The following is a 12,231-nucleotide window of genomic DNA, read 5'->3' on the forward strand; positions in this document are numbered from 1 at the left end:
GCCCAAAGGAGTTAGACCCAGTTCTCTTTGTATTTACAGATTGTTGCCTGTCTTGCAGCTGGGTGCCTTTCCTGATGCGATACACTAGGGCTTTTTTTCTTTTTTTCTTTTTTTTTTCTTTTTCTCTGTTCTAGGATCAGCTGTTCCACAGCTGCCTCAAATTTGTGAGGTTTCTGAATTAGTCCATTAGCAAAGTGCCAGCCTGGGTGCAGATTAGGGTTAGATACATTGTCCTGCTCGGGCATCCTGAAAACTAGAAGTGGTTTTTATTTCTTCCCCTTAGCAGATATCTCATTTGGAATTGTGTTTAAATCCATACACAGGAAGATTAAAATATGCATATCTCGGAGTCAAAATCCCTTTGTTTTTTCTGTTTCTTAATGAATATCTGGGTGTTTTATTTTCCTGTGCCCCTGTAGGCTGTGGCCTCCATCTCCGACATCCCTACTGACATTCCCATACACCTGGAGTTGGCCAGTATGACTGATCAAGATTTTATGAGCAACATTATGCATCAGGTAACAAAAATGAAAGGACATGCTCTTTTTATCAGTTTTCTTCAGTATCACAATGCACAGACTTGTATATGAATATAGAAATGAAAATTTTAAATTGGGGCTTTCCATTTGAAGATAAGTGGAGAACAAGGGCTTAATGTCTGCTGTTGCATTCTGAATGCTTCCGTTTCCTCTGCTGAGCTTACGAGAGTATCCCCCCTGTGCAGCAAAGGAGAACAGTAACGACTTGTGGCTTAGCAGAGGACAGATTTGTTTTCCTTAGCTCAGAGGGAGTTCTCCTTGTAGAAAGGTCTCTTTGGGAGGTTTAGGAGGTATCTTACAGTGCCCTTGGCCAATCATCAAATCATTTTCAGCAAGGAGTAAGGATTTTTTGCAGATCTGAGTTTGTTCAGGAACTATATGCAGTGAAAATGCCATGCAACATAGCAGGGCTCTGTTATAAAGATTTTTTTTGCAGCCATGGGAGGAAGGTGATCCAGGAGAATACTCAGAACTCCACAGATACAAGTAACTTTGGCTGGTTTAGATTTAGCAGGCTTGCGGATTTCTAGAAAAAACAGGATTTGAATTTGAGCTGAGTTTATACTTTAAAAAAGACCTTGATTTCTTTGTGGAATTTCTTTCCTGCAGATTCTGATGGTACCTTGTTTAGCTTGACACAGCTCTGATCTCAGTGTTATGAGTGCTTCATGTGGATTGGATGTTTTGTTACTCTTTACTGTCAAGTGCGTGTCTAGAAATTTTACAAAATGAGCATGCACCCTTGGTGTGAAGTGTTTTCTTGGCTAAGTAATTCTTGAAGACTTGCAGAATGAGGAAGCTCATGCAGTGACTTTGGCCTGCATCTCTCCAGGAAACAGGATTCTCCCTTCTGCTGACCACACTGGCGACAAAGCCAGTAACATGGTAGAATGAGGAAGGGTGAAGTCTGATCCTCTCTCTGAAGGAAAAACGGTTGTTTCTGTTAGCAGGTCTTTCCCCTGGTGAACTCCATTGGGCTGAACGAACAGGAGCTGCTGTTCCTCACACAGTCTGCCTCTGGTCCCCACGCCTCCCTCGCTTCCTGGAGTGGAGTTCCCGATGTGGGTGTAGTCAGCGACATCCTCTTCTGGATCCTGAAGGAGCACGGGAAGACCGCAGAGCGGGCCTCTGATCTCACGCGGATCCACTTCCACACCCTGGCTTATCATATCCTTGTCACAGTGGATGGGTACTGGGGCAACCAGGTTGCGGCTGTGGCTGCAGGAGCTAGAGCAGCAGGGACTCAGGCCTGCGCCACTGAAACCATCGATACCAGCAAAGTCTTTCTGAAAGCTCCTTTGGAGTTTGTGACCTCCCAGATAGAGGCACCTTCCAAAATCTCTTTGAATCCAGATGAGCCAGTGGTGCATTGGCACAGAGAAGGCATTTCGTTCCATTTCACTCCCGTTCTGGTGTGTAAAGATCCTGTCCGGACCGTGGGACTCGGGGATGCCATTTCAGCCGAAGGACTGCTATATTCAGAAGTATATCCTCAATAGAAAACTAAGACCCTCCTTTTTCTCCAATCCTGTGTGGTGTCTGAGGAACCATGGGATAGGATTTCAGCCAGTGGTGGTATAGGAACAGAATCAGGGTGTGGTGTGTTTTCTGGATATAACTGAAAAAGAGCCAAAGAATTAATTCCAGGTATACACTGTCAGATACATTCCAGTCACTTGGCAGTGGCTCGAACGCTTCACGTCTAGGTGCAGACATTTTGGTATTTAATGTGAAAACTGGCTTTTCCTTGTCTTAAGCATGCAGGGAGGGAAATTAATATCAAAATCCCTGTTTGGTGTTGGTTTGCCGTTTGTAACTCTAAATGGGTCTTGTCTGTTAGTGCCGGAAAGTGCGACAGCCAGGAAAATTTCCTGCATGTGGATCCCAGGGAGAGCACAGCAGTGCTTGGCCCTGTCTTGCCTCTGATAAACTAAAAATAAAAGGCGCTTGCATTATCTCCTCACAGCACATTGCTATGTGGCAAGAGCAAATCTTCCACTTTTTTGGTGTGATTATGGAATCTTTTACTGATGAAATTACCTCTCTGCCTCAGTGTCCCCAGCATTAGAGGGAGCCAGTCTCAAAATGTGATGCACACTGTACCTACTCCTTAAATGCATAGAGAAAACCCGACTCAAGGCTGCCTAAATTATTTTGGGTATCTGTTGTCTCTATGACTGAAGGTATTCAACTGAGCCCTAGCAGCCTGTGCCTAGTTTCTTGGGAAACTAGAAGTGAAGATAATCAGGGTTTATATTTGGGGAGACAGCTTTATTTCCTCGCCAGGTAAACCACAAAACGTTAACGTATCTGCTGTACACTAAATACCAAGAGTTCCAGCCAGGGGGGCTCGCAGCTGGTGTTCTTTGCTAACAGTGGGTGCTTATATCTGGTATTTTACAGAACAGTTGTTGAGTGCTGGAGACTAATTCTTGTGTTTGTTTATTTGAGAATGGTTGTGCAATTTTCTTCAGTTTCTCTGCCCTCCATTCAGAAGGGTTAATGTGTTAGGGAAGATCCCTCTGGAGGCTCAAAGGCTGAAATAGCATTTTCCAGGTAAGACTGGAGTGAGAAGAGCTTTTTTAGGGTGTGATGTTGGGGTTTTTTTTCTTCGACTCAGTCACTGATAGTTTGCTCTGGACAGCCTTTGAAATTAAAAAAGTAGAACCATGTGTCCTTGTGAAATAGTTTGCTTGTATTTTTTTCCTCTTCGTAGTCAAATGCTATGGATTGCACAGCACCAGCATTTTTTTTGTCTCTTTCCGGCATGTTTTGTCTCTGTCCGCTTCCAAGAATTTCAGGTGTATTTGCGTAGCTATCATACACAGTGGATGAAATGCAGTCGCTGTGTCTATGCAAGCCTGTGCTGTACCAGAATTTGTAGGAGGTTGCTTTAGGTCTGCCTTTGCATCTGAGTGTAGGGGCGGAGAGTTGGTATCACTTAGGGCAGAGTGATTCATTTCAGTAACGCTGTCATGTTGCTGTCAGTGATGTTCTCCTGTTGGAAAATGCCACTGTGAATGCTCCGTAAGGATAAAAATTGACAGCTGTTGTAACTCGTACTGACTTTGCACACAATGCTGTCTGTCAATGTATACTTAACTTCTGCTTTCCCTCTGAGCAAAGTCTTCTGTGTTGTGCCAGAAGAGAAATACAGCCATTGCTATGTTTTCCTACAGCTTTCCCATCCTGATCTTCTGTGGAGTCTCACCATTTTATCTTGGTGCGGGATCTTCTTAAGACTGGAAGTATTTCTATCTAGATTATTTTTTTATTATTATAATTGTTGATAAACTATAGCATGGGACTTCAAGTTCTGCTTTAGTCTTCCTACAGAAAAAATAAATAGAATATTCTTTCAGCTGTCTAAAAGGTCTGAGGCCATTAGCAAGGTTATTTTGCAATCTTTGAGCGTAGCCTTCTGGCACACCACCCCTAGGACCACCAAAGGCCATGCATCCTGCCAGCTGGAGAACTAATCCTTTGCTTACGCTAGGTCCCACTTCCTTGACAGTGGGCCAAGCTGTGTGGATTCTCAAGTTGGAAACAAAACAAAACTAAATACACACAAGCTGTCACTAGCAACAGTCCTGCTGCTGTATTTCACTTCTCTCTTCCAAAAACATTTGCAGGGATGTGAGAGGCTGATTAGACTGACATTGCCTTATGGCCATTTCGGATCACGTAACTGCACCAACAGACCTTGTCCAAGGGTAAGCTATGCTTGTAGTTAACAGGAGTGTTACAGGCCTAAATTACCTTTTTTCTTCCCTTTTTTTTTTTAAACTACTCTGAATAAATAACTGCTGTAAACAAGTATCAAAAAGGAGGTTTGCTTAGAATAATTCATCTGGGCCTAAAAGCTAAAATAATAATTTTATTTTATTATTATGATGATTATTATTACTATTACTATTCCTTCCTTCCTGCTGCTCCTGTTCTTTCCCACCAGGTAATATTTCTTCTTTGGCCTGTTGTTGGTGTGCTGCAAATTCCCGGCACCGTGAGTCACTTCTCAAATGGCAGTAGCTCGTGCTGGTTAGATTGCTGCTCTATCTATGTATCTGCTTTGATCAGGCATATAGAGCTCGCCTGGTCACCAAATTCACTTACCAAGGATAATTCTTAACAAGCGTGACCTGTTAATCAGATATGCTGTTGGTATCCCTGATAAGTTTGGAAACAATCTATATGATAATAAAACTGAATTGAATGGCAGGACCCAGCAGCCTGTTCTTCACTTCATGTTTCACATGCTGTGAACACGACGTGCTTCACTCCTCTCTGCCTTCCTGACTTAATTACAGTAAGGGCTGCAGAGTCTCTTGAAATCCTTCTGGACGTGTAGGCTGTCCCACACCTCTGCACAGCTACAGTAGCGACAGCAAAGAAAAACTGCTTGGTCTTCTAACAGACCGTGCTGAGCAACAGAAATGGAAATAGCTAGGCGGATTTTTTTGGTCTGTATAGAGGAAAAATACTGAAATGTCTATTGCTTGTGGGGTTTGGGGTTTGGTTGGTTTGGAGGTGTTTTTTTTGTAAAATACAAAAGTCCTTGGTAGGTGAGAGATTTCTAAACACATTTATCTAATAGATTATAAAAATCCTGATCTCTCATTACCATGAAGAAACAGAACTAAGTTGCAAAAATACCAAAGCTTCAAAACCAGGCTTGAAATGATCTCTGTGCTCCCCTGATTGTCTCTACAACTTGTGTTTGCTCTCATCTGTTACTCATACCTTGAAATCCACAGTGATGGATGACTCAAACCTCACCTGGCCTCATACCCTGAACAGAAGGGGTTCCACTGGAATTGTTTATTCTGACAGTTTGCTGAAGATGCAATAGATGAGCTCACCATCATGACACTAAGCTAGTGTCTCTCTAGGTGACAGAACTTGTGCACATTGATATTTGTACTTCTGTGTGCCTGTAGCCAGTGGAGCCACGTTGGGTTTAGTTTTCTGTCTTACCCTTGTTCAAAAACGAGCAATGCTTTGTCTCTTTTCTGTGTATGTTGCTTACTGGAGGTCAAGTGGCGGTTTATTTGAGATGCATGAACCACAGGAGGCTGGCAGGCTTTGAAAAGATATGCTGCTTCTCTGCTGTGCCCATGGCAATGTGCGATTGCTACCTGGCTACAGAAGAGCCTACCCCAAATCCAAAATTTTTTTTCCCCCTCTCCAGGGGAGTTTCACAGCATTGCTAAGGAATTACTTGATTTTCCTTTGGTTATCTGCTGTTGTGGCATGTGAGGTGCAGTTAAGTTTCCTCTTTTCTCATTAGTTTCTTTTTACAGAACTGGTGCTGAAATGGTCTGCCATAGCCTTTATGAATTGCCTCTAACAAAGACCTCATCAGCTGCTTTGAGCCATGTTAGATGTTGCTTTAGAGTCCAACTCCACTTCTCAGCTACTGGAATCCAGAGCTTGGATGGCAGCAGAGCACTAGGTCCATCTCCACAACCTCATGGAAAACTGTCAGCAGTGTGTATGTATTTGCTATCAGGTATCTTCTGCTCAAGTTTATTTTAAGACTAGTTAGCCTAAGGAAGGGGTTACTTTTTGTAGCCACCTCTGTAGTACGCCTCCCAATGACAATAACAGAAATAAAACCCCCAGATTTTTAAACTGTGATATCCACTGATGCTAATTGTGGTTGGCTTTTCTTTTTTATTCTGTAATGAGGTACTGAATTATCAAGAATCATGTGCCACAGGGTGACCTTTCCAGCTGTGTCCTGACAAAAAACTTAAAAAGTCAATAATGGGACAGTTTTTGCATGATTGGTACAAGGCAACTAACTCTTTCCAGTTACCCTAAAAGTTTTTTAACCCTCTGTGCTGTTGGGCTCCGTTTTGGAGCTTGCAGCTTAGGTGAGCGCTGATGCTGTTTTCAACGAGTGAGCAACTGAACTGTCTCCATGTTGATCAGCTGTGTTGGTATTTGGCACCGGCTGCTGATACACGTGCTTGGAGCAATCTGTTCTGAAGCAGTGCTGTCACGTACTTCTGTCACACAGTGTGCTGCATTGCTATTTCTGGTGTAAGGAAACTCATGAAGTTTTTGAGTACACTTGGAAGAAAAGTAGAAAAACAGGAAAATACTGTATTTATATTTTTATGGCTTTAGTTGGATTGTTCTTATGTCCTGTATTAAATCAGTATTTGAATGTGAATGTTTGTTTCAAGCCATATTAATAGTGCTTTTCTTTAGTGCAGTTAGGTGTTTGGTAAAAGCATACAGTTAAGTTTTAAACCTGTGACCACACCAAAGTAGTAGTCTTTTCTTTTGTTTTTAAAGTTGGAGTGATAAGGGGCAGAGGAAACCTAGTCGCAACGTGTTCTTCTGCATAGCATATCCCTTGTCCTGCTCTCATCACTTCTCCCTCCTTTCTGCTTCAGCAGTTCTGGGTCTGATTAAACTCATCAGTAAAACTTGATCTTGGAGCCAGAAATGATGGCTCTCCTGTCTATTCAGAGATGTCAGATGAAGTTCTCTTCCGCAGCAGGTGGAGAACTTTCTTGCGTAACATCTCAGGTGGATCCTCAGCGCCATCCAGGCTGAATTCTCAGGGAGTTACTGATCCAGACTCTAGTGGGAGGATGTTCTCAGCAAAGGAAACAAATGCAAGTTGGAAATAGCATGCATGGCCATTACCTTCTGTGCCGGAAGCCTGGAAAGATGTCTGTTCCAAACAGCTCGCTGTCGCTTTGAAAACTGAGCCCAATATCAGCCTTTGCTGAGAAGATCTTACAGCAGCTGAAGAATGCAAATGCTGGCAGCTAAGGGGGAATGATCTTATTAAAATACAAGTGGGGGAAATACAAAAAAAAATACACGGAAAGCCTCCCCTGTGAATTTCTCAGGAAAGCTGCTTCTTGGCCAGGGCAGCCTGGGTAAAAGCGGGTTCAAATCTCACCTGTGTTTGTGCCGTTCAGTTTGAGAGTGATAAAGCTTTCCTTATGTCAGAACTGTGTGTGTTATATAAAACAGTCTTGGCAGATGAACTAGTTGTTACAATACGTGCTCTCTTTGCAGTGCGTTTGTGTCAAGCTTATTATCTTAGTAAAGTTTGGTTTTCTTCATTCAGCACTAAGGCTTATCTGTCTCTGTAGAAGACGCTTTGCCAACTGTAACCCACTTCCCAGCAGGGAAATCTAAATTTTTAACCTCTTATGCCAGAACAAGATGTTGAGGAGGACCCGCGGTCCACCTTGCTCAGTGCTGCCTGTCAGTGACCACAGCTGGGTGAACGAGATCACATACAGGAGCAGGGCAAGTGTAGGCCAATACTGCCTGTGTCATAACTCAGCATCTCAGGGACCTCAGAACCAGATTTGTCTGGGTTGCATACATGTTGCTGGATGGATAGCTCATTACTTTTGGCTGAAACAAAGTCTTAACTGCCCAGGCATTGCTGTTCCGAGCGTCTTCTAATTATTTTCCTGTGAGGATGTCAAGCTGCAGTCTACCTTGTGAGCTGTATGATTTAACCTGGTTAATGACAGACATTTTTTCAAAAAAGCAGGGGGCTGGGGGGAAGTCCTAAAGCACATGATTTCTGCTTCCTTAGAAACTAAGCTCTTAATTCTTTTCCATCTTAACATTTCAATTATGGGGGGAGGGGGGGGAAGAGAAGGTAAGAATTATGGCTGATGGCAGAAACAGGTTTAGGAATATAAGGTGTGATTTCCAGAATCCCTAACTGACTTGGTACAGTCCTGCTGAAGAATCCCTTGCTTAATTCCAGTTGAAAGAACAGTACAGCCTCATTCTCATCATTAGGTAGCACAAAAAAAGCTCTCCATAAAGATACTATGCATTTACTGTATGCAAATGCCATCGTCACAATACCCAGGAGGAGGAGAGGGGACAGGACAAGGAACTGCAGTTCTATTTATTATCCAACTGTAATTACATATTTAAAATGTTTCCTTAGACATGAAGCTTCCTTCTGCTCTGTTCAAATCCAGAAAGTAACAAGGTGCTAGAGCTCCTTTTCACAGAAGAATTGGTTCGCCATCTGCATAAGCTTTTCACCAAAATACATATTTATTTTAAATACCTTTACAGTACCTTCAAATGTGATACACCCTGTGCATAAACATGTAAGGTTTACCCTATAAAAGCATCCTAGCAGCCAAGAAGGTGTAACAAGTTGCACTGGTGGGACAGGGCCTGCTCCCATCTACTGAATACAGCAGATGAGTTTGATGCAGTCTTTTTTTTACAACAAGCAGAAGGCAGGGTAAAGCAGCTAGTAAAATCAAAACAGAGGGTCATAAGCAGACGGAGGGAAAATCTTCCTGTGTCAGCAATGCTGGTGCTCGCCTACCTGTAATCACGCTGTTCTCATCACTGTTCCTTGTACTGGAGCTTCCATGGCTTGAAAGCCCGTGTGGTTGCAGTAAGGCTGAAGGACTACAGCACTCAACTGTAATCTTGCACTAAAGTTTTGGGGGTGAGGTAAAGGGTTCCCATACGCAGCCTACCCTTGCTCTGCAATCTTAACTTCTTCGCAGGCACTCATTTATGCTGCAGTAACTTTCAGTGTAAAACCTTTAATGTGAATAAATTGCTGCAACCAATTTACACTGGTTCTTGTCTGGTTTCTTTCAGTTTGCCAGTGTTCCACAAAAGATCCTGTTTTCTTCAACTCCTAGCACGAGGGAAACCTTACAGGAGTGCTACCCTCAAGCTGTACCAATACAAAACCCATTAGTAAAGGACAGCTGGAAAAAAAAGCCACATTTGAGATAAGCAGGCAGTTTTAGCAATCAAAACAGAAAGGGTTCCTACTCTTTTGGTGTTCTCCAGGGAGCAGGATAGCACTTCAGTTCCTGGTTGTGGTCTAAAGATGCATTAATGTCATCCTGGTTAATGGCAGCTACCCACACAGCACAACTGAAGGCTGTTAATGTATCCAGAGCCTTGGTCATGCTGCTTCTACCTTGTTGCTACAGAGACGTTTCCATTACTAACTTTCTTCTGTTGGGCTTGTTAATTATGGAGTAATACAATGCAACGGTGCAGAACTAAACACAGGAGATAGATACATTTTAAAAAGCTGGGTGGCTTAACCAGCACACACAGAGAACCCTGAAGCTCCAGTTTTGTTGGGGAAGTGCTACACCTTCTGTTTGGAAAACTCAGGTCAAAAGTCTCACAGCCATGATGGCTTTGTGTACTTCTCAGCACAGAGGGGAAGATGAGAAAAACGACAGTTAACCCAGTTACTGTTTCTTTATATATGATGATCCCACCTTTAGGTCCCAAAAGCAGTTGTTTTGAGGGCCCGTATCAAGCTCTGGATAAATCCCAGAGACATCCCAGAGACAGCAAACTGATAGCAGCAGAGAAAAGGAGGGCTAAGATTTTGCTGTTCAAGGATAGAAACATTTTCATGTCTAGATACATGTCTAGTATCACATGGGCATTAAAATTCCTTGTTCTGCTCACCAGTGGGCTGCTTTGTTGCCTTCCAGCTCACATAAATGATTTCTCCTAAAATGCAGCTGTAAGGAGGGTACAACTAAATTATTCAGAGCATGGCTGCTGTCATACTAAAACAATTTAAATTTAGCTTTGAAGATGACCATATCGTCTTTTCCAAAAAGGCTTGCTCTTTTTTTCCCTGCAAACCAATCTTTCCCGCCATGCCGAGCAATACCAATTCTCAAGGCAGATCTCCAGCCACATGCACAGAGGTTCACTGCGCTCGTTCACCCCATTTCTCAGCAAACAATCAAGAATTTGGTGGACTTTTTTACTGCCACAGCCAGCCTGCTTCTAGAACACCCAGCATCTTGTCTTACTGTGGGCCAGCTTTGCAATTTTCTTAGCTACCACACAGAAGTTTATGCTTTAAAATGGATTGGATTCAGGAAATACACAGGATGACCCTGGGATCAGAAGGTGAACAATCTTAACGAAGCCAGCTCCATCAGCTGGCCAACACACATGCTGTCAGCCCAGCACGGCAGGTCTGCTTCAGCCACCCATCCTCCACTGGTCTGTGTGCTAAACCAGCTCCCCTGGCCTGTGCAGCTCCCCTGCCTTTCATGGCTGCCACCACTAAGGAAAACATGAGCTTTAAAGTGCCTCTCATGCCCCGTGACCATGACATTGCCCTGGCCAGGAAAGCCAGCTCCCAGCTGCTTCAGCTTCCTTTTTTCTGCCCTCACAAAGCATTTACAAAGCCTTGTCCTTGTGAAACGGGGAGTGACAAGCCCCTGTTTCACAGTAAGCCAGGCTGCGCTGGTCCTGAGCCTGGCTTACTGCCTGCACTTGCCCTGGTGAGCTGCGCTGCCTTCATCCCCTCTCCCAGCGTAGTACCACTGACCTTACTACAGCCTGTGGAGGGTTTCCTCAGCCACTTACAAGTTCAGCTACTGGAAGGGGTTCTTTGAGGTGCAGGATGCTGAGTCACTGCTGCTGGCTTTTCTGAATGTACTGGAGGACTGCCACCCAGACACTGAAGACTGCCAGCTCCATGGAGAGATGGATCTCCATTCCTGTCTCTTGCAGCCAGCTGTGACCACACTAACAGCTACGCAGAAACCTCTTCTGATTGCTGCAAGGACTCCTTGTGACAAGGTAGAGACCACGTGCTAAAATCATTAACAGAAAACAGCTGCATTTAGACTAACTGACAGTGGGATGAAGCCACTGTGGGTCGGGGGAGAGGGCAAGTCCCTTTCCCCACAAGTCAGCAGGCAGCTCTGGAGATGCTCCTGCACCTGCCTGTCCTGAGTGAAGTCTGGCCTAGTCTGCTGCCTGCCGGCTCTTGCGCTTTTCTTTCTTCTGTTCCTCATCCCCTGTTGGTGCCGAGGTCTCCTCAGGGCTCATTTCTGAGCCTGGTTCTGGTTCCAGAGGCAGCGAGGGAGGCTTTGCAGGTGGAGGTGATGCTCCAGCATCTGGGGAGGGAACACCATTATTGTTACTATACGACTACCCATGTTTTGCCTATTCTTTTTGCCCTTCCAGGCAGCACAGATAGGCAGAACAATCAAAGCTTTTAATTACTCTCAGATTTCTTCTGTCTAGCGTTAGCTTAACAATAGCATTCAGTTCTTTTGTGAGAGCCAGGGACCTTACAGTACCCCGAGTTCTGCCAAAGGGAGGCTAAGGTACAGTATCTTATTCAGCTGGCCTGCTTCGAGAAGTCAGTACAAACTTAGGAATTAACTCGTGCTTTAGAAAGGAAAACAGTTCCACTGAAGCCAGTTTATACTCAAGCTGGAGCCAAAACCACAGCATTGTTTTCAGTTCACAGTTTTAGCAAACTCAGGGAGAATTTCCAGGTAGGTAAAGTAGCTATTATTGCATCAAAATAGGACACTTTCATGCTGAAGCTTGTAGGACAAGGCCTCAAGGACAAGAGTCCAAGTACTGATAGCCTGATGAATAGAGACTTGTTAGAACTCATAGGGCACAAGCCCTGGGAACAAAGGAACAAGCTAACTGCAGACCCCTGAGCCGTTACAGTTGAGGAGGCAACCAGACGGACAGAGAAACAAGTAGCCAGATAAGGGAACGGATGGCGCCGATATGTAATCAAGAAAGCCGCATAGAAAGAAACTCCCTAACCTTGGAATAGAAATTATTGCTATGTCAAGATAAACTAATAAGTTCCTATTGTTCTAACGGTGTGCCTTAAATATCAACCAATCAGTGTTTTTTACGCTCA

General features: G+C 43.9%; 2 protein-coding genes across 16 annotated transcripts in view; one reads left to right on the top strand and one right to left on the bottom strand.

Annotated features, from left to right (window-relative positions):
* The window catches only part of ADPGK (ADP dependent glucokinase), a 9,713-nt gene extending 6,502 nt beyond the window's left edge, over window positions 1–3,211 (top strand). The window contains exons 6-7 of one of the 2 annotated variants that reach the window (XM_056347198.1): window positions 420–518; window positions 1,487–3,211. In XM_056347198.1, the coding sequence (XP_056203173.1) occupies window positions 420–518; window positions 1,487–2,038 (651 nt within the window). In that variant the 3' untranslated portion in view covers window positions 2,039–3,211. The remainder of the gene's footprint in view (window positions 1–419; window positions 519–1,486) is intronic. The other variant, XM_056347199.1, reaches the window with a different exon arrangement.
* A 5,359-nt stretch (window positions 3,212–8,570) lies between these two features.
* The window catches only part of BBS4 (Bardet-Biedl syndrome 4), a 43,976-nt gene continuing 40,315 nt past the window's right edge, over window positions 8,571–12,231 (bottom strand). For all 14 annotated transcript variants that reach the window (XM_056347184.1, XM_056347188.1, XM_056347192.1 and 11 more), the window contains one exon: window positions 8,571–11,458. In XM_056347184.1, coding sequence (XP_056203159.1) covers window positions 11,307–11,458 — 152 coding nt within the window. In that variant the 3' untranslated portion in view covers window positions 8,571–11,306. The remainder of the gene's footprint in view (window positions 11,459–12,231) is intronic.

The sequence above is a fragment of the Falco biarmicus genome, chromosome 7, assembly GCF_023638135.1.
Source record: "Falco biarmicus isolate bFalBia1 chromosome 7, bFalBia1.pri, whole genome shotgun sequence".
Taxonomy (NCBI): Eukaryota; Metazoa; Chordata; class Aves; order Falconiformes; family Falconidae; genus Falco; species Falco biarmicus.